This window comes from Bubalus kerabau, chromosome 20 (assembly GCF_029407905.1).
Source record: "Bubalus kerabau isolate K-KA32 ecotype Philippines breed swamp buffalo chromosome 20, PCC_UOA_SB_1v2, whole genome shotgun sequence".
Classification (NCBI taxonomy): domain Eukaryota; kingdom Metazoa; phylum Chordata; class Mammalia; order Artiodactyla; family Bovidae; genus Bubalus; species Bubalus kerabau.
The window spans coordinates 5736150-5759278 of record NC_073643.1 but is presented as its reverse complement, the minus strand read 5'-3'; the positions used below and the strand labels follow the sequence as shown (position 1 = coordinate 5759278).

Sequence of the window (23129 nt, the reverse complement as noted above, 5' to 3'; positions counted from 1 at the left end):
TAGTAGATGAATGAAAACATTTTGGAAGGGCATTTAATCGCTACCATATTTCTTGGGAAATAGAAAACTACTTGGTGACTGCGGTTCTTGGCCTTGGTGAGAAATATATTTAGCGGGCTTGGAAATAGATGTTTTCAAGGATACGAAAGGATTAGCCTTCTAATCTTCCAATTACCTGGTCCCAGCTGAACTTATATTTACCAAACAAGAACTGGCCAGAAAAGCTTTGCAAGTAGCAAGTGACCATCCTGAAATCTACAACTTCTGAGTTTTTGTGATTTCCATCACTAATACCTCCCTTAAAAAAAAAAGAAAAGAAAAAAAAGCAGTTTCTTTCATCAGATTCATCAATGGTTCCTCTAGCCACAAGGTGTGAGATCCCACCAACCACAATGTGTTAAGTCCCACCAGCCACAGGTGTGAAGTCCCACCAGCCTCAGGTGTGAGATCCCACTAACCACAAAGTGTGAGAACTCATCCGCCACAGGTGAGAGAACCCAACTCCACGATTGCTCCTCATCTTTCCGGTCAATATGTGCACATCAGCCAGCACCTCTATTTCCCTCTGCTCGAAACCCTTCTCTTTCAAAGCAAAAGGCAAACAAATTCCATTCCCCCAAAATAAGCTAGACTCAGACCTCAAATATAAGTCCCATTTGTGCAGCAGAGGCTTTCTCACAGGGTGCATTGGGTACAAAAGCCAGCCCCATATGGGTGAGCCCCGAGGGGCAGGCACGGATGCGGGTGGAAATGGCGCAGAGAACGGGGGCACTTACGGTTGGCACAGCTTGATTAGGTCCTGGTCAGTGGTGCCTGGTGGGAGGCCTCGAATGTACAGGTTGGTTTTACTCAACTGTTCCCCGCTGCTGTTGCTGGTGCTGTGGTTGCTGCTGCTGTTTGTGCTGGGGCTGGGAGGAGCCATGGGGTGGGGAGCTGGTGCATAGGACTGCTGGAAACAGAAAAGGCCGTTACTGGAAAAACAGAGCCAGCAACCTAGTCCCGGGCCAGCAGAGCAACTCGAAAGCAATGCAAGCTTCTCGGCCTCTCCAATCCACACATGCACACTCTGCTCCGGGGCACTTCTGACAACATCCTTGCTCCTTCCCGCCCTCTGGCTCTGCCTCTGGATCAGCCCAGCACGGTTCCCTCCTGGTGCACCAGGGCTCTGCCCCCAGCTCACCTTTGACAGCGAGACATCTCAGCTTTTGCCTCTACTCTGCGTTCCCTCATTTTCTCCAAAGAAACTTTCTCATATTGTTTTTCTCACCATTACTCTCCACTGTGATCACTCCATAAATAGAGATGCTATGAAGGAAACAATGAATGAATGCCTCTATCTGGTCTTGTTCTCCCATTCCCAAATCTGCTGCTCCTTCATGGTGAAGGCTCTGTTTGCAGACTGAGCCACTGTTTTCTTCTCTTGCAGTCACTCTGATCCAAAGTCTAAGCCTAGGCACTACTGATAAAGTGCCAGGGAAATTCTCTCTTGTGGGGGCTGTTCTGTTCACTGCAGGCAGGTGGCGGCATCCTTGGCCTGAACCCACCAGATTTTAGTAGCATCCATTTCCCAGCCGTGGGTCAAAAATGTGTCCACACACTGCCAAGTATCCTCCAGGGCGGAGAAACCTTTCTCAGGAAAGAACCATTGGTCTAACTTGCCACACTATTATGACAAAATGGAAATGATAAGATGACCCTCAATGACTTGGGGAAATACAATGTGAGGCTCTTTATACCTATATATGCCTGAATTAGCAGACATTATTACTCTTTATTTCCTTTTCAAACAGGCGTATCTTCAAAAGTTCTGAAAATACATTGAACGACTGGGTTTGAGTCCCTGATATGTCCATTATTGGCTGTGTGACCTTTGGATGGTACCTGAACCTCTCTGAGATGCAACAGTCTCCTGAAAACGAGGAGGAAAAAATTATCCACCTCCTACGTCATAGGGTCTTTACAAAAACTCAGTGAGCTAATAATGCAAATAGACTGGTTCCTGGGCATCATTAATTGCACAATAAGTGTTAGCAATATAAAAAATTGAATAATAATAATCACAATCATGATATTCGTGAGTCATATCTGTCTTTTATGTGTAAACTCAGTCATGTCCAACTCTTTGCAGCCCCATAGACTGTGACCTGCATTCCTCTGTCCATGGAGTTTTCCAGGCAAGAATACTAGAATGGGTTGTCATTTCCTCCTCCAGGGGATCTTCCCAACCCACAGATAAAACCCGTGTTTCTGCATCGGCAGGAGGGTTCTTTACCACTAGCACCACTTGGGAAGTCCCAGTGATCTTAACCTTTAAATCTACCCTAGATTCTCTCAGCTATCATCTAGAGTGCTATACACAGTGAATGTATCCATCATGATTCCAGTGGGGACAGGCTGGAGACTTCTAACCTGATTGTTCATCAGCTATTCTATCAGGGGTGAGAAGTGAGTACTTATCCAACAGCCAGTGAGGGTTTCTTAAACTCTCAAGCTACACCCCTCACAATACAAATTGAGTGATCACAGCACTTGGCCCATAAAGACAACAGGCATTGTCCGACCTTGTTTCTTGCTGTAATAATCCATTTTACACCCTCCAAGATTTCAGATGTGGCTTTGTCTCTATTCCCAACTGGCTCTAAGACAAGGCATCTTGGATATGGGAAGTAAGGCCATATTATAGCTGACTCCCTTGGGTCTTTGCTCTCCGTTCCCTGCACAGCGACCCATTACAAAGACGCATTGCTTTCTGCCTCGATGTCATTCTTGCAGTCTCCATGCTGGAAGCCTTGGTGTTAGCTGCATTCAACCACTTCTTCAGTATGACTTAATCTAAGAGCGACATACTTAACACAGAATTTGAAAGTGAATGACAGGGAGGAAGGCTTTCTGTTCCCAATATTTGAATAAAATAACAACTATTCATTGTCTTTTGGAATGTCATATCTGCATAAAGCTGAATAAAGTTTCCTGGCTGACATTAAAAAAATTCCTTCCTGATCTATGAAATCTACTTCCTGCCACGAACACCGGGGAACAAGAAAGCTCTCCCCGTTTACAAGCCCTGCACTTGGTAGGTGTTTCACACGGCCTTGTTGAAGCTGCGTTCTGGTCAGTGTATCTCACAACCAGATGGGATTTATTTTTTATTTCCCTCCTGTGCACTAGTCTTTTAAATTTCCCAGCTTTTTTCAGGCTGTTTCTTACCACTTTCACCTCCCCTCTCTCCAAATTCTTTGAATTCCATTCTGTACTCAGGCTTCCTTTAAAACGAGGCTTTGTTTAAAGCACTTCTCCCATTGCAGAACCTTTAAAACCACCAGGGAGCCAGAAAAATGTCTCCAGCTTTATGTATCACAGATTAGATGGACCGGTTCAGACCAAGTGAGTCCCTGACTGATCAAATAAGAAAGCACCGACTACAGAGTGATCAATCTGTGTTGACGTAATTCTTTTTTTGCCCCAGGGGTCTTTGCGAGCATTTCCATAACTAGACACCATTTAGTAGATTGCATGGGGCTTAAAACCATAAATGTGCCCTCCAAAGGGCACACTGTATTCACTGGGAAAAATTAAAACAAAATGGTCAAAAATGAATCAAAGTGGGAATAAGGAGAGAGAACTTGTATGCATGGAAATGAGATATATATAATTTAAAAATAGAAGTAGAAGCACCAGATTCTTGTAGAGAGAGATGTATTTCCAAAACCCTTTGAAAAATACTTACAATGAAGAGTGGTTTTCTATGTCCTATTTTTGTTTGTAAGTTCTAGAAATTCTACTGAAAGGTGTAGGCTTTCTCCGTCTCATTGAATCAATAAATGCACAGTTTTTTAAGACCCAGTGCCAACACCCTTGATATTTTCATTTATCCATTGATACACTGAACGATTCAGGTAGCAGCCTACATTATAAATCGCTTTTGTTTAAAGAATTATAAATTCCTTCCTCTGTACTCATTTTCAAAATACATATCCTATAATCAACAAAACGTTGGCAGAAGTTTCCCAGAATGTCTGACAAATGCACAGGCTTAAATGAATTAATTTGTGAAAAGCAAAAGCGATTTTGCACACTCTGGCTACCAAGGACAAATAACTGAACTACAGCATCTTTAAAAAAAAGGAAAAAAAAGGAGCGTCAATAACCTTTAGGGCTCAATGGGTCAGAGCAGCCACTTTGTTGATTAAAAGTGGTTCTGATTCCATTCCCAATTCTTTGTTTTTAGATGGATTTGCAATTTTATCATTGATTAATATTTAAATCATTTTGAGGCACTAAGAAAGACACTTTAAAATGTTAGAAAAAAATTATTTCCTTCAGATAAAATTGGCTTTGCTACCTCAAAGTCACGCTTTATAAATCCTCTTTACGAAGGGTGAGGACGTACAGTCTGGGGATACAGAACATTGTCAGGCTGAGCTGTACCAGGGCGAGGCACCGCTGTGACTCTGCAGAGTCAGCTTGTTAGGAGTGAGCAACAGCACGCTTTCAAAAGAGGGGCTTCAGATGGGGCTCCACTGAGGAGGGGATAGAGAGCTTGTCATGAAGCTGCATATGCTTGGGAAGTAAGCAGATTTTTCTTAGATGTTTTTTTATTCATGGTGGCATTGCTGGGAGGGTCTGTTAGGGATGCTGACATGAGCGCAAAAGCCCCCTTAACCACGTGTCAGCACTGCTAAAATCAGCTGATCGGCACCCGTGTCCTCTTTAGGAAGTTAAAAAAAAAATGACTTAGCATTCATTTTGGAAGATGCTATTCTTAATGATTCTAATAATTATAGGTAACATTTGCCATCTGCTTGCAGAGCATGTTACATGTTATCTTCAGAACAATCCACGGAGGCAAATCATTTGCTCCACGGTTTACAAATGAGAAAACTGAGGCACAGAAAGGGCCAATGACCTTCTCAAGGTCGCACAGCCGGAACCCCAGTTTCATCCTCGGAAGCCTGACTGCAGAAGCCACACAGCTCCCCAGGATGCTCATACAGAACCTTGCCTCTTCATAGTAGGGGCACCAAAAACCACAAAATCCCTCCTTCAGAGAACTCTGCAGGATGGTGTCCTGCCAGGAGCTCTGGCCTGTCCAAGGACAAAGGGAGATGGAAAGACCAATGATGATAAACAGTAAACAATCAAAGGAAGGTCCACAAGCTCCCCCCACATCAGAATTTAAATGAAGTTCATCTTAAATTTAATTTCAAAGGGGAAGTGACCATCAGAAGCAAGCGTGTTCTGAGTTTTTCAAATAATGTCAAACGAGAGGGTTCATTTGTCAAGATTCATGCTTTGTTATTTAATAACAGGAAAATGAACTGGCTTGGAGATCATCCCAAGCAGCCGATTCATTTAGTGTGCTTTGTTAATATGCCTCATTTTTCACGTTTGAAAAGTGGATCAACCAGGTCCTCCTACACTCTTGGAGAATGTGTGGCTTGGAGGGCGGCCCGTCTGTGCCTTCAACCCCTAGCTAGATACTTTGGAGATAAATTGGAGAGGGATGTGAGTTGTGTTTTTGTTTGTTTGCTTGTTTTCCTGTTTGCTTGGACAGAAAGCACTTGGTACGTCAAAAAAACATTCACACACCAATAGAGTAAAGCAAATTATTAAAAAACCATCCTTTACATGAAGTCAAGCGATATTGGGTGGATGCCTGGCTGAAGGTGGCACTGTAATGTACAGACCTTACCCAGGTCATTTTTGACCAGGGTCCCCACCTTGACCCTCCTGACATTGTGGACAGGATAGTTCTCTGTTGTGAGGGGCTGTCCTGTGCATTGAAGGATGTTTAACAGTATCCCCATCTTCTACCACTAGCAGCCAGCTGTGCTATCCTCCCCCCAAGTTGTGGCAACCAAAAATGTCCCCAGATATCGTTGAAGGTGCCCTGGAGCTATGACATCACCCCTGGTTGAGAACCACTGCTTCGTACAGATCCATCCCCTCTCCTAGCAAGGCCAGTAAAGTCCCCATTGTGGAATAATGACAATAACTCAATGGCCTTAAACTACTCATTGAACACCCCCTCATCTCACCAAAGTTCAGCTTCTTACCTCGAAGTACATACACTGTTCACCTCCCCACGCCTCCACCCTTTGTTACTAACACTGCCACATTTACATTTCAGCAGACTTGGTCTGAAACTGAAACCTTCTCCCTTTGATTGAAAACATAACTCTTTTACAAAGAGAATTTTAAATATTTTCTGCATGCAATTCCCCTTGGCTGGGAATCATGGGGTCTCGATGCCAAACTTCAGTCAATGCTCTTTGCAGCGTCTGGCTGCTGGCAGGATCCTGACGCAGTTGGTCTGGTGGTTTGGGGTAGCCTTGGACTCCATCAGGCAGCAGTCTGCTCTGCGGATGGTCTCCCCAATTTGTTTTCATTCATCTCCAGTGCAAGAGAATTTGTACTCTTTTATCCACTCAAGGGTAAAGCCCTGGATAAAGTCTCCTGTGGGACTGACATGCCAACTCTTTTACTCTCCAAAAATGAATACAGACCACATTCCTGTCTTGAATCATACATTATTTAGCCTGCACGTACGCATGCAATCCATCGCGCAGTGGCTGCTGCTGCTGAGGCAGGCTGTTGGAGTCCTCCCCTAGGCAGGGTAATTTCCACGTAACCTCATTTCTGCAGACCTGTCCTCTGGTATCAACACTCCATGAGACAGTGGACGTGACAGGAATCATGGCAAGTGCTACAGTGCCTATGAGAGCCTCAAATGAGGGTGAAGAAGAATATTGTCCATGCAAGCAATAAGAAACACAGCTAAATTAATGTCTAAGGCAAGCTATGCGACTGTGGCCAGAGTTTCATGAACCACCTATAGGATGGCTTTGTAATTTTCTGTGAGGCAATTGTCTCTCCATTCTGAAGACTACGACTGTAGAAAACAATCATTTGAATTATGCCTTTTATAATAGAGTTTGGAGAAAACCTGCCTCTCTTCTCTTTTCCCAACCATAGCTCAGCTACGGAAATGAGCACTAAAGGATCAAAGTCCCCACAAAAGACATTCATTTGTACATTCTGTCTACTGGCCTAAGTAATGGCTGCTGTCAGCAACAGTAACAGACTGCTTAAGAGCTCTAAACTGGCCGCTTAGAATCCACACCACCACTAACTAGGCACTTAAGCTCCTGGTCACGAGTAAAACACAGATTATGTTCATATTACTGCATAGGACAGTTGTGAGGCTTTGAAGCCCTAATATATATAAATTATATATAAAACATTTAGCCCAGTGCCTGGCACAGATTTAACACTAAATAATTTTTTTTGTTTTTATCATTTGCATTATCATCATGGGGCAGATCCTTAAAATGAACAGGGATCTCTCAGTCCCAGTTGGAGTTGCTGCTTAGTCACTAAGTCACATCTGACTCTTTCGCAACCCTCAGGACAGTAGTATGCCAGCCTCATCTGTCCATGGGATTTCCCAGGCAAGAGTACTGGAGTGGGTTGCCATTTCCTTCTCCAGGGGATCTTCCTGACCTAGAGATCAAACCCAAGTTTCCTGCATTGGCAGTGACTTCTTTATCACTAAGCTACCAGGGAAGCCCCCAAGTTGGAGTAACTAACCTTTAAGGGGGAGCTCAAGAGTTAATCTATTTTTAAGCATGGTGGTCATTATTAATGAGATGAAACTGTGTCTTTAGAACTGGGGTTTGCCACTTTTTATCAAGAAACAAACAGCATTAAGCAGATGGAATAATCACTGTGGATAGAACAGATGATTAATTTCAAGGTATTTGCTAATCACCACTGGCCACCCACTCCAGTATTCTTGCCTGGAGAATTCCAAGGACAGAGAAGCCTGGCAGGCTACAGTCCATGGGGTCGCAAAGAGTCGGACACGACTGAGCAACTAACACTTCCACTTTTCACCGAGGTTTGATTACAATTCTGTTAGGTTGAGATTCACTTTTGCTCTAAATATTAGTAATATGTGAACACTCCCACAGATTGCATCATAGAAGACTGCTCTGTGCTATTTATAAATAGACAATCTGAAGTCATTGAAATCCATTCAGAGGATTCAATATTAAATGACATTTTAAAATTCATGGTACTTGGAAACACAAGTAAAGTAGTAATTGTTCATTTCAAGCAGCTATAAACCAGTTTCATTAATAAATTTACAAACTAGAGATGAGTAACTATTATGAACAATGGAACAGCCATTTATAAATATTGCTCAATTCTCCAAATGCCAATGACATCTGGTCTCTGCCCCAACCCCTCTTCTAATGTGGCCAATTCTTGATCTTTTCAAGGAAAAAGAAACACAATTACGACACACTTCAAGTCTCCAATTTGAAAATAATCCAGACATCTCATGATTTCAATACTGATAATGGTTAGTTCCTCCTGCAAAAGTTGAGCCATGATTGGTGTGTGAGATTACAATGTCTTCCACATTTGTCAGTAATTATTAGAATTCCCCAGAAATGCTGAGAGTGACTAATCCCTGTATGGTACCTCTATACTCTCTGGGGAATACTTCAGAGATAAACTCAAACCTCTGCTTTCATGATGGGCTAGAATCACTGGGAAAAGAGTGAAAATCTAAAACAGGTCCCTATTAGCTGCTGATGGAGACTTCTGGGAGTACCAATGGCCAGTTCCTCAATTCAGAATGCAATCAGAGACAAAGAAGAGGGGAGGGACTTGCTCTTGTGCCTTATATGTTTACTTAAATTTTTAGTTTTTCCTCGATAATCTCTAATTTTATCTTTTTTCTTCATTTTTATATGCTATGTCTCACAACTTAATATACTCTGTTTCCCTAAAATCACAATTGGCAATATTGCCAAGAATTTATTTTCTAGCATTCTCATGCATACTGTTCTAAATAAAATAGAGACCAACAGACATAGCTTGAACACCTGCCATAAAATATGCTGACCTGGTTCTTTACTGCAACTTAATCAACATGTTCAAAGTTTTCCGTCATGAAAACAAAATAAGCCATTTTTCCATGAAATGACTAACTTCCATATTAACCAATCACATTACTGATCAGGTGACTGGCAGCTAATCAGTAATAACAAGAAAGCATTTTGTTTCAAATGGTGTCTAATACAAATCTGAAAATCTCTTTTCAGATCTGTGTTGCCAGTCATAGAAGACCAATCAGAACATCAAATGGCATAAGGCTTTTCTGACACATCAAAATGGTTTTGTCCAATTAAATCAGGGTTTAGTTTTTCTGAACGTAGATCTGTGATGAATTGAGAGCAATGTAATAATCACCAAATATCTTGTGAGTCCTATCTCCTTTCCTTGTCCAAGCTCCCATCCCTCCTCCATAAAGTCCCTGCAGCCCACTCCTGGCTCTGTTTCCTTCTATTTCCTACTTTCAGGGACCAGTCATGCTATGCCATAGTCACACGTATATCTCTGCCTTATTTTGTCTTCTTCCCTTTACCTGGAATAACTGGGCTGCATTCCCATATCTTATTCTAGGGTGGCTCTAAATGTATCTTACAAACACCTTTGGGACACTTAAAAAAATTTTTTTTAATTAGGGACACTTTTGAGAACAAAAGAATGAGATCTTAGAATTAAACTAGGACACAGTGTATAAACTGAAACCATCCAAAGCAAATTGTAATATACAGTCATCCTATAATTACCTTCTCTACATCTCACATATTCCTCCAATAAAACCTAAAATTCCATCCTGTGTCATGGAATTTTTTTTGCTTATTGCTTTAGACCTATTTAATTCCTCTCTCTTTTTCATTTTCTACATTCTTAAAATCTACAAAAGGTCATAAAATAAGAAACGAGGATAGCAAAGGCTAATGTTCATTGACTGTGTATTATATGCCAGGCACAGCTCAAAGAGCTTTATATTCAGTGTTTTATTGAACCATGTAAGAACTTTTAGGGGGGCTTTCCCAGAGGCTTAGTGGTAAATGAATCCACCTTTCAATGCAGGAGGTGTAGGAGATATTGGGTCAAACCCTGGCCCGGAAAATCCCCTAGAGGAGGAAGTGGCAACCCATTCCAATATTCTTGCCTGGAGAATACCACGGACAGAGGAGCCTGGGAGTTACACTCCATGGAGTCACAAAAGAATTGGACATGACTGAACAACTGAGCATACAAGCACATAGATGTCTTAGAGGTAGATCCTTTTATTATGCTCATATTGGAGCTGGGAATACTGAGGCTTGGGAGGTTACAGGGCTTTCCAAGGCTGTGCAGTTACTCTGCAGCAGGTCCAGAACCTGAAGTTGGGCAGTGTTCATCCAGCTCATTCCAGGTTTAACTCTAGATACGTGTCATCCAAGAAGCAGCCACTAGTCACATGTAGCTATTTAAATGGAAAGATAATTCAAATAAAATGAAAGAAAAACTTCAGTTCCTCCATCATACTACGCACATATCCAATGGTCAGAACCACTGGTACTAAGTGTTATGTCAGAAAGGCAGGCACAGAACATCACTGTCAGGGCAGGAAGTTCCACTGCACATGCTGGTGGAGATTATCCTTGAAATTCCAAGGCTCTGCCTCCCACAATGCTCTGCGCAAAATGAAGGTCACAGAATCTATGTTGCTCTTCGTACTTTTAGAAGAGTCATTGATCTGTTTTCAATATAGACCACATTTCATTTTTTCTCGATCATGATTGGGTCTAGATTTTGGCATATAAAATCCCTCTTTCAACTAATCCTTTCCCTGACCTAAAGAGGACATCATTAAAAGAAACTTCTAGGAAGTCAAATATAATCTGTGGGAAGGACAAGATGTATTTTATCTATTTTTAACTAATAAAAATGAAGTATCATCTGTATTGCAAAACTGCTAAATACCAAGACAAGAGAGCAATTGAGGGAAACTGCTGGTACAGAATAAAGGTCTCTGGTTTTGGCAGACAAGCTTCATGTCTGCGAAGGAAATTGTGCATTTTCAATATGACATTGTTTACTTTATCTGCATATCCCCCACAAAAAAGCACCCCTACCCCATGATGTCTGCTAGCCTATAAATTTTATTTCTCTGTAAACTGGACCAAAGTGAAAAGTGAGAATCCTTTCGTATGGTGAACTACTAGGGCAATTCAGCAAATTCATAAACAAAAACTTACATTCCATGACATAAAATAATTGTGTTGTTTTATTAGCCAATTCATTCATGTTTTATTGATGAGACAAAATTAAATGTGAACAGAACCTACACTTTGAAAGTCCTAAATCTAAGAAATTTAGACTATAAAACACAATAATTTCCTCAAGAAGACAAAGCTAGAGTATAGATCAAAAATGTGACAGCAATTAATACCTGCAAAGTAATTGCTACATTATAAAAATTGGAAGAAACACTTGCAGATAATTTGCTATGAATATAATTTCAATATTTATAGTATTGGGGGCCATGAGATGGTAAGTATGAGAATAAATTAATGCTCAAGTTCAAGAAAAAAATGACCTGACAATAAAAATGAATATTAGACATTTATATCATTATCCCATTTATTGTAATTTTTCAACCAGAAGTCTATGAGATATTACACACTCAAACTTCTGTTTCTCATCACCATAAGCCTCTACAAGGATTACTTTCCACAGTGAATTTTCAGTCAGTCCACCTTGTGCCTTAGAGAATTTCCAAAACCAAATCCAATAGTTGATACATCTTTGTTGTGTGATTACTGGAGATTTTTTGTGCAGAGATATTTTCCATGATCAAGAGAAAGAACTATCCCGAATCATAAGACAGTCCTGCTTTTCCTTTTCCAAATTACTCTTGCCCTTTTAAAATAAGTGATGAAAACTTCAGAGACTGGCAAACAAAGGGCATTTGCCCTTGATCGGGAGACTCCCCAAAGATGAAGGGGGAAATGTCACTGTCAAACGCAGCCACCAAGGCCCTAGGTCTCGAACCACACCTCCCAGGTCTCAGTCTTGTCCCCTGCACCATCCGTATGACCTTGGGAAAATCACCTAACTGCTTTTGCTTCAGTCTCTTCACCTGTAAAACTGGGGATAATAACTACCTTAGAAGGCTGTTAAACATGTAAAATGTAAAATGTGGAAAGCACCAAGAATAAACCTCAGAAAATAGTAAACCCTCTACAGGGGCTAGCTAGTATTCTTACATCAATCCTGTAGCACTTTTACAAAATGCTCTGCGGTCATGAGCAATCACGATCTGTACGGGTTGTTCTCTTGAGTGGTCTAGTGAGCTCGGGTTTGCCTGATTTAAAATCTTCCAATGCAAAGTAAAGCATCCACGGATGCTTGCCAAACTGAGACTCTCTCAATTAGAAACCAAGAACTGTCATTCTTCAACGAGACACTAAGTTCAGTTAGTACCATTTCAGCCACTGATAATAATTACCTTCAGATAAACTGATGACACAACCCTCAAAGGAATTTTTTTAAGATAAAGTTTCACAAGGGAAGTCGTTCTTGGAATATACAAATTGTGAGAAAACATCTACAAATTGTGAAAGTGCTCATTAAAATAAGATCTATCTCATTGCCAGTGGGGGGAAAAAAGTGTGGGTTTAAATAACACACTAACTATTAAATGTTGAGCCTCTTACAAGGAATTTTATATACACAAAATAAATTATACCAATTTCATAGCATCTAACACCAAAAATAATTAGGGTTTTAAAAACCGTTGCCCTGCAAGAAGACTGCGTGGGTAAACAATTGCTTAAACTGCTTATTTCCATTTAATTATCTCCTTAATTTCGAACAACTATGATATGTGCCCTAGGGTAACTGGAGCAAATAGCTTATTGTATACAAATGGGGTCATCATACATTTTATACATTCCAAAGTACTTACTGCTGCTAAGTCGATTCAGTCGTGTCCGACTCTGTGCGACCCCAGAGAAGGCAGCCCAGCAGGCTTCCCCGTCCCTGGGATTCTCCAGGCAAGAACACTGGAGTGGGTTGCCATTTCCTTCTCCAATGCATGAAAGTGAAAAGTCAAAGTGAAGTCGCTCAGTCGTGTCCGACCCTCAGCGACCCCATGGACTGCAGCCCACCAGGCTCCTCCGTCCATGGGGTTTTCCAGGCAAGAGTATTGGAATGGGGTGCTATCGCCTTCTCCGGAGTACTTACTACGCATCTCCAATATTCTGGAGAATGATTTTGTTTTGTTTTGCTTCAGTTTGGAGAACACTGTATAACCTGGCAGGGATAAAAGCCTTTTTCTAAAGGATCACTAAAGAGTTTTTGAAGAGTGACCATTGCTTCGCTTCTCCAAAAGAAGCCACAATTCTTTTTTTTTTTTTTTTTTTTTTTTTATTTATTTATTTATTATTTTTTTTAAAATTTTATTTTATTTTTAAACTTTACATAACTGTATTAGATTTGCCAAATATCAAAATGAATCCGCCACAGGTTTACATGTGTTCCCCATCCTGAACCCTCCTCACTCCTCCCTCCCCATTCCATCCCTCTGGGTCGTCCCAGTGCACCAGCCCCAAGCATCCAGTATCGTGCATCGGACCTGGACTGGCAACTCATTTCATACATGATATTTTACATGTTTCAATGCCATTCTCCCAAATCTTCCCACCCTCTCCCTCTCCCACAGAGTCCATAAGACTGTTCTATACATCAGTGTCTCTTTTGCTGTCTCGTACACAGGGTTATTGTTACCATCTTTCTAAATTCCATATATATGCGTTAGTATACTGTATTGGTGTTTTTCTTTCTGGCTTACTTCACTCTGTATAATAGGCTCCAGTTTCATCCACCTCATTAGAACTGATTCAAATGTATTCTTTTTAATGGCTGAATAATACTCCATTGTGTATATGTACCACAGCTTGCTTATCCATTCATCTGCTGATGGACATCTAGGTTGCTTCCATGTCCTGGCTATCACAATTCTTGACCTATTCAGTAGAAGGCAAATTTTCTGGAGTGGGGATCAAAACATAAACTGACTCAGATTCTGTACTACACCGGTATTCCTGGTCTCTAAGGGAAAGACAGTTTAAAAAAGCCCCAATGTGTAGCTTTACTGATTTTGTTCATATACGTAATTTTATTTGCCTTATTTTAACCTACTGACAGTTCACCAACTGGATGACAAGATTTCCGAGAACTTAGTTATCAGCTCTCACAAATAGTTCTAGCCAAAGCCAGCACCCCACTGCATCACAAACAGATGTGACCACAGACAAAATGCCCAACATCCTAGAAGACATAAACAAAGAAGAGGGCTTATGTGCATGTAAACAAGGAGCTGGGAATATCCTGGGAAGACAGAATCACAATTTCTCAATGGTTTTGTCTCAGCACCAAGGACCAGAGGACACCCTAAGAGGGTGTGTGGGCAGAGTGGGTAGACAGGTTTAGTGAATCTCCATGATCTAATGATGTAACAGTATAGAAACATAAGAATTCCTCAGAAAATGCTGGACTCAAAGAGAATCTGCCTCTCATTAGCCGACAGAGTACTCTTTGAAAAGTAAGAAAAGTAAGTATTTTCATGTCATTGCTTCTTGATGGACACTCAGGACCCACTTCTGTTCTTTAAGGGCAGATAGTTAATTCCATAAATTTGATTACATTTTATGCAGCACCAAAGGAGAGACAACCAAATGTAACAAAGTCAAACTAAGACAACATCCATTACCAAAGGAAAAAGTGCATCACTAAGGCAGCAGGGAAAAATGTGCCTCATTGAAATCATAGTATCTGTAATTTCTAAGTATTCCTTAATTCAGTCAATGGGTCTGATTATCAGTTTGTGGAGTTAAACATTTTAATAAGCCAGCTTTACATATTAACTTATATACATAAGATAAAACACATATGCATCACAACACCACTTCAGCTTATAACCAACATCATAGAGAACCCAAAACTTTGGCAGACAATGCATAAACAATTTGTTCAGATTTATAAAACACAGAATTACAGCTCCTCATAGTTTTGCAAATAAGCTATTTCTTTGTATACAAAGAATTCCTGAAGTGACTAGCTTTAAAATTTCTGTCCAGAATTTTGACTTGAAGAAGGGACCTATTTAGAGAAAACTTATATTACACCAAAGAAAGACCAAAGAGTTCTAATTCTTAGATAATCAGTACAAATTTAATCTGTGCTACATATGTAGCACAGAACATGAGAATTCACCATGTAAATGCAGTAATAATATATAAAACTAAATATTATTATGAGAAGATATTTTAAAAGATAAGATATAACTAGTGACGATCACTCTTTAAGTGTTAAAAAGAAAAAAAAAATAGAGAAACATTTCAGGCAGGAAAAGTTATCATAGAGTTCTGAGCACATATAATTGCAGGACAGAAAGTAAATAAAAGATAGGAAAGTTGATATATACCAAAATGTAATCTATATTTACATCTATCAAAGTATAAGAGAAAAGAGTGCCAATGCTAATTCTTATGAGAACATCTATTTCTTTTATTGTAAATTACACTTTTCATAATAAATTAAAGAAAAAAAAACTATTTTACTACTCAGGTGATTATTTTAAGTATTGGAATGAATAGAACTATGAAATGGTCAAATTTATAACCAGAGTTCTCAAAGACAATAAATGGAATTAGTTTGATTGCTTTTTCTAGTGGTTTATAGAAATAAGAGAAAATTACTTTCATAATAATAGAAGTAAAATAAAAGGAGAGCAGTTACTTAACCACATGGAATTTTCTCTCCCACTGTGGTGACTTTTAGCCAAATGACTTATGCCCACATTTAAGACAAGTTTTGGCAAAGGGATGTTTTTTAACCCGGGAAAGCCAACATCCACTGGTGCTGGCTTTTGATTTCAACAGAGGAAAGTAAAGATGCCCAAAGTGTAGATTACATCACAGTGACAGAACTCCTGCTTAACGAAGTTTAGGGAAACAGTTTAGGAAAAAGAAGAATGAGACCCTAACACATCCACCACTGCCCAGGAGGCACTGTTTGAGGCACAGCCTGCCTTCCATGTCCAAGGCTGCAGAGCCCACAGACATAGAGGAGGGCTGTGTACCACACCACTTCCACACCACACAAGAACTTCAGCATCTGTGGATTCTAGTATCTGCAGGGGGCCCTGGAACCCATCCTGCTGGGTACCAAGGGCTGACTTACTACAGTATTCCTCATTGTTGACTGTCCACTCACCCTGAGTGGCTGGCTGTGCTATGTGCAAAAACAGGCTTCCTTTCATTTACTTGGATTCCACTAATCATTCATTTTGATCGGTACTAAGGCACCTGGCAAGGCGAGTTAGAGTCCTACGTTAGCAATTTGAGAAAGACAGCCAGCCACACCTCTAATCTTGGCCACCAGTTCCCACCATGCACACATACGACCATCTCGTTTGAGCACAGAAGTAATGACAAGAAGACGCATGTTTTGCATTTCCTTCCCCATGATCAGAAGACTGAAAATGAGGGTGACCCCATGTGTTCCATCTACTTTGAGCTGCTTATCATAAATACCCTGAGGTCAAATGAAGATAAGGCTTGTTTATGAATGGAATGAAAATGAAAATTAGGCTTATAGCTGATATGTTATTTCTCGTGACCAGTCAATATCTTCATGTCCTATCCCTGCCTAATCTTACAGATTCTTTTTCATAAAAGACAGAGGAACTGGGAAAATTCAGAAAGATGATCACTGACATTTCAAATTTGTTCATTATATAAATTTTGATTTCAAAGGGTGGCCTTCCTGTGAATTAGAACACATCTTATATATTGGGTTTACCAGGTGGTTCAAGGGTAAAGAATCTGCCTACTAATGCAGGAGACCCAAGAGACACAGATTCGATCCCTGGGTTGGGAAAATCCCCTGGAGGAGTAAACGACAACCCACTCCAGTGTTCTTGCCTGGAAAATTCTATGGACCGGGGAGACGGACGAGCTACACTCTGAGGAGTCACAGCTGAGTGACAGAGCATGCACAAACTTAAATTTTGCACTACAAGATGACCCCATTTTTATTTAACATTTGTTTTACTGGCAATGGAGTACTGATACACGATAGATGATCCCTCTCCATTCAAGGTCATTTGTGATCTTTTCACAATACTTTACTAAGTGAAGCCAGTTACAATTCCCAAAACTCTCTACATGGAACAGTGTTACATACATACATACCTCTCTGGCTTTTGTTTATGTTTTACTGCAGTTTTGATTTGAACCAGATATCTCTGATTTGAACCTGCTTTAACTTTCTGCTTAAATATATTTCTTAAATACTGTTATGAAGAAAACAGAACTTTTAAAAATTAGATTGGGATATAGAGTATTAGGAAATACTAGCATATTCCACTAATATATAAACCACTAAGACATCCTTTAATTATAATAGTTAGAAGATGAGGATATTATAGACTAGAGCTGGATGACAGAATGTAGAAAAGGGTGAACACAGAGGTTGAAAGCAGCAGACACTGTTAGTCCATTTCTATTGCTTTCACGAATTACCATAGACTAAGTGTTTTATAAACAACAGAATTTATTTCTCACAGTTTTGAGAGGTGGAAGTTCAAGATCAGAGGACAGCACACTGGGGTGCAGACCCTCTCTCAATTCCCAGATTATCCTGTATCCTCACAGGGCAAAAGAGCAAAGGGTGTACTGTGGGGTCTTTCAGTTCAGTTCAGTCGCTCAGTCCTGTCCGACTCTTTGTGACCCCACGGACTGCAGCACGCCAGGCTTCCCTGTCCATCACCAACTCATGGAGTTCACTCAAACTCATGTGCATTGAGTCAGTGATGCCATCCAGCCATCTCATCCTCTGTCGTCCCCTTCTCCTCCTGCCTTCAATCTTTCCCAGCATCAGGGTCTTTTCAAACGGGGTCTTTATAAAGGTTTTAAACCCATTTACACAGGCTCCACCGTCATGATCTAAGCACCTCCCTAAGCACTCCCCCCCTCTTTTTCAAGATTTTTTTGAAGGAAACTATCTTTAAAGTGCTTATTGAATTTGTTACAACACTGTCTCTGTTTCGCTTTGGCCCTTAGGCCATGAGGCATGAGGGATCTGAGCTCCCTGACCGTGGACACCCCCTGCACTGAAGACAAAGCCTTCAGCCTCACAATTCATTCATTGTGGTGATTTATAAATGGTTGGGATGGAAAATGTGGGGACAACAATTTGGAAGAATTTGGTATAGATTTATCTTTTGGCTTCAGATCTTGCAAATAAGTCTTTTTCTTCCCATTCCCACACACTTGCAGTGTGGGGTGCCCAAAGCAACTTGCCTACCACATTAGGATCTTGTGGCCTGTGTGGCCACAATGTCCAGCACATCACACAGTGGGTAATCTGAGGTTCTTGGAAACCATTCTTAACAGGCCAGCTAGTGGTAACACAAACATGCATGCGCCTCACTAAATCCAGACTAAATTCATCTCCACACTCTTCCCCTCAGCAGAATTCCAAAGTGCCCACCACCACTTGGGAGAAGTGAGGCTGGGGCAGCTGACATGGAAAAGGACAGAGTCTTAACCAGCTGTCATTAAAATTTCGCAGGACTTCCTTAGCTCTCCAGCTAAGGTTAAGATTTCACCTTCCAATGAAGGGAACACAGGTTCAGTTCTGGGTTAGGGAGTTATGATCCCACATGCCTTTCAGCCAAAACATCAAGACATAAAACAGAAGCAGAGTTGTAACAAATTCAATAAAAACTTTAAAAATGGGATGGGGGATGGGGAGGTCAAGAGGAACAGGACGTATGTATGTCTCTGGCTGATTCATGTTGATGCATGACAGAAACCAATACGATATTGTAAAGCAATTATCCTCTGATGAAAAATTTTGTTGTTGTTCAGTCACTCAGTCATGTCCAACTCTTTGTGACCCCATGGACTGCAGCATGCCAGGCTTCCATGTCCTTCACCATTTCCTGGAGTTTGCTCAAACTCATGTCCATTGAATCAATGATGCCATCCAACCATCTCATCCTCTGTCATCCCCTTCTCCTCCTGCCTTCAATCTTTCCCAGCATCAGGGTCTTTTCCAATGAGTCAGCTCTTCGCACCAGGTGGCCAGAGGATTGGAGTTTCAGCCTCAGCATCAGTCCTTCCAATGAATATTTCGGACTGATTTTCTTTAGGATGGACTGACTGCATCACCTTGCTGTCCAAAGGACTCTCAAGAGTCTTCTCCAGCACCACAGTTCGAAAGCATCAATTCTTTGGATCTCAGCCTTTTCATTGTCTAGCTCTCACATCCAAACATGACTACTGGAAAAACCATAGCTTTGACGATAAGGACCTTGTTGGCAAAATAATGTCTCTGCCTTTTAATACACTGTCTAGGTTTGCTATTGCTTTTCTTCCAAGGAACAAGTGTCTTTTAATTTCATGGCTGCAGTCACCATCCACAGTGATTTTGTAGCCCAAATAAATAAAACCTGCCATTGTTTCTATTGTTTCCTCATCTAAATGCCATGAAGTGAAGGCAACATTATATATAATCCTATATATATATTTGCAAATCTAGAATAATACAAGGCTTTTTACTTAAAAAAAAAAAAAGAAGATTGCTTTTTGATGTATGTCTGAGTACCTATGACTCAATAAAGGACGTCATTTCTAATTTGCAGTTTCTAGAGTTTGCTGGTTTTCCACCAACAAATCCAACATGACTGGGCATTTATGAGGGCTCCACTGGGTGAGATCAGCTCAACAGGCAGGAGTGTATTTGCATGACTCATATTTACAAAGATGCCCGTCCATCCTAAAGGAAATCATGAATATTCATTGGAAGGACTGATGCTGAGGCTGAAGCTCCAATACTTTGGCCACCTGATGAGAGGAACTGACTCATTTGAAAAGACCCTGATGCTGGGAAAGATTGAAGGCAGGAGGAGAAGGGGACAACAGAGGATGAGATGGTTGGATGGCATCACTGACTCAATGGATATGAGTTTCAGTAAACTCCAGGAGTTGGCGATGGACAAGGAGGCCTGGTGTGCTGCAGTCCATGGGGTCACAAAGAGTCGGACATGACTGAGCAACTGAACTGAACTGAGTTATACAGATTTTCTTTAAGCAGGGAGACTGCTCTACTGTGACTGCTCTCATAAAAATGATCTGGGATTGTCCTTGTCAGCATTCATCAGGCATCTCTCCATTTCATTCTATTAAGGGGCATGAGAGAGCAGTGCCATGCTGATCGATGTGCTGGAGAGTCTTATGGCTGTATTTTAGCATGCCCTGTATTGCAGGAGTTAGGCAAATGTAAGAGGAATTTACTACTCACAGGGCGAAGGTTCACTGTAGTTTAAGGGTGTCATGAACACGGCGTGCTCTTGCTTTATTTACACCCCAATGCTTGATTGATAGTCTTTCTCCTATTTTGTCTTACTTTTGAAAGGATGGATTCTCTTGCCTTATTGATCTCTTTATACCCTTATCATTCTCCCCTGAGTTATCTGGCATGATGGCAATGGTGGATGCCGAGGCTGATTTAACATCATCCCCCAAGTATGCAGCCCTGAGCTCAGAGTCGAATATTTTAAGACTGAAACATGTAACACATCAGTCAGGCAATGATACAAATACAGTCCTCTGTCAGAACGGATGAATGAGGTAATCTGGCATATGGATAAATAGCAGGGAGATGGAAGATGCTGGAACCTGTGTTTTGCCAAAAAGCATTTGTGAGTAATTAAGCTATTTGAGGGAGAATGATGTTTTGCTTTGGGTTCAAGCTCACTTTTTTAACTGAAAGACCGTGGTGGTATTTTCTGAAGAATGAAAGCGGGACTTTGCCGGCAGTCCAGTGGTTAAGGCTCGGCACTTTCGCTGCAGTGAGCACAGGTCCTACTCATGGTTGGGGAACTCGTTCCCCAATCCTGCATGTGTGTGGACCCCTTCAAAAGATCAACAAATAACAAGAAAAAAAGAAAGAATGAAAAAGTGAGGTGGGAAGCATATTCAGCTATATACGCATAATGGAAAAACTGTGTCATCCTTGTCTGAGCTATCTCATGAGAAGGATATATTTCTTCTGTAATATTTTGTAAAATTTTCTTAACCAGATAATTCTTGTGTGCATGATTACAGTCCCATCTTTTTATGTATGTATATAAGTATTGCAAAAACCAGAAACAAGGACAAACCCAGAAACCACAAAAATGATTCAACAATGATAGCAATAAACACTGGTACCTAATCAAAAACAACCCTGAATACTCATTGGAAGGACTGATGCTGAAGCTCAAGCTCCAATACTTTTGGCCACCTGATGAGAAGAGCCAACTCACTGGAAAAGACCCTCATGATGGTTGAGATTGAGGGCAGGAGAAGAAGGGGGTGACAGAGGATGAGACGGTTGGATGGCATCATCAACTGAATGGACATGAATTTGAGCAAACTCTGGGAAATAGTGAAAGACAGAGAAGCCTGGCATGCTGCAGCCCATGGGGTCACGAAGAGTTGGACATGAACGAGCAACTGAATAACAACCTTATCAAAATACCTGAAAAAATTTTTCAACAAAGAGAAAACAATATCCCCGAGTTGGTAGTTTATACTGAATGTAAATAAGCTCATTCCCACAGAGGCAGGGTCTGGAAGAATAGATGTGTCAGGTATGTGATTAGAAATGAGAGGACAAGTAAATCAGGCAGATAGAAGCCAATATCATATGACATCACTTATATGTGGAGTCTAAAGTAAGGTACAAATGAACAGAAATAAAACAGATGTAGAAAACACACTTATGATTGATTGCCAGGGGGAAAGGAAAGGAGGGATAAATAGGGAGACTGGGGTTGACATATGCACACTATTGATGCTTTTGAACTGTGATGTTGGAGAAGACTCTTGAGAGTCCCTTGGAGTGCAAGGAGATCCAACCAGTCCATCCTAAAGGAGATCAGTCCTGGGTGTTCATTGGAAGGACTGATGTTGAAGATGAAACTCCAATACTTTGGCCATCTCATGTGAAGAGTTGACTCATTGGAAAAGACTCTGATGCTGGGAGGGATTGAGGGCAGGAGGAGAAGGGGACGACAGAGGATGAGATGGCTGGATGGCATCACTGACTCGATGGATGTGAGTCTGGGTGAACTCTGGGAGTTGGTGATGGACAGGGAGGCCTGGCGTGCTGCGATTCATGGGGTTGCAGGGAGTCGGACATGACTGAGTGACTGATCTGATCTGATCTGATATATAAAATAGATAACTAATAAGAACCCATTTAAGAACCCATTATATAACCCAGGGAACTCTGCTCACTACTCTGTAATGACCTATATGGGAAAGAATCTCAAAAAAAGAGAGGAGATATATATATAAATGATTCACTTGGCTGTGCAGCAGGAATAATCACAATATTGTAAAGTAATTATATTCCAATAAAAATGAATTTAATAAAAGAAGAAGAAATGAGAGGACAAAGAGCAGCCTATAGGGGAAGGCTGAGTGAAAGGCAGGATGTCCATGTGGAAGGAAGGTCCCACATTCACACACGATTGGCTCAGTCGTTTAGGACTTGAGGTGCCACACTGGAAGCAGCTATCAGTTCTGTGAATGGCCCTCATGCCCTCAGTTCCTTTCATCTGGAAACAGTGGGAATCTCACCCCGCAGACCTCAGGGAAGAGCGCCCTGGCAGTGCCAGCACTAGTCTCACTGAGCCCTGCATGTGCCCAGAACCCTAGTGGACTGCTACCATCTCCAAGAGTATCTCAGTGGGACTCTTACATCCAACCAGATTTATAAGTATACGAGTTACCAGATCATTATTAGAACAGGACTCTGTATCATAGGCTGGTGTCTCCTGAAGACTAGACTAGATTGCTCCTTAGTTTTCAGCTGCAACTTTGAAGAGGAGAGAAATAAAGTCAACGTTCAAAACAGGCCACTTTTCCTTTTTTTTGTACTGTCCCATCTAATCTTGGTGTTTGAGAAAGTGGAGTCTCTCATTCTATGTGGGATGCCCTCCTTGTGGCTCCCACTGTTAGCAGCAAAATCTGTATATGTGTGTGTGTTCAGTCATGTCTGCCTCTTCACGACCCATGGACTATAGCCTGCCAGGCTCCTCTGTCCATGGGATTTCCCAGGCAAGAATATTGGAGTGGGTAGCCATTTCCTACTCCAAACCTGTAGACCCTGACTCAAATTCTACCTTCTCTGAGAAACCTGTATCATAGGCCAAT

The 23129-nt window shown here is 41.1% G+C and overlaps 1 protein-coding gene across 9 annotated transcripts in view; it reads right to left on the bottom strand.

Moving 5' to 3' along the window:
• The window catches only part of RBMS3 (RNA binding motif single stranded interacting protein 3), an 814140-nt gene that overhangs the window by 647824 nt on the left and 143187 nt on the right, over positions 1-23129 (bottom strand). For 6 of the 9 annotated variants that reach the window (XM_055557071.1, XM_055557069.1, XM_055557068.1 and 3 more), the window contains exon 2: positions 777-949. In XM_055557071.1, coding sequence (XP_055413046.1) covers positions 777-949 — 173 coding nt within the window. The remainder of the gene's footprint in view (positions 1-776; positions 950-23129) is intronic. The other 3 variants (XM_055557072.1, XM_055557067.1, XM_055557066.1) reach the window with 1 other exon arrangement.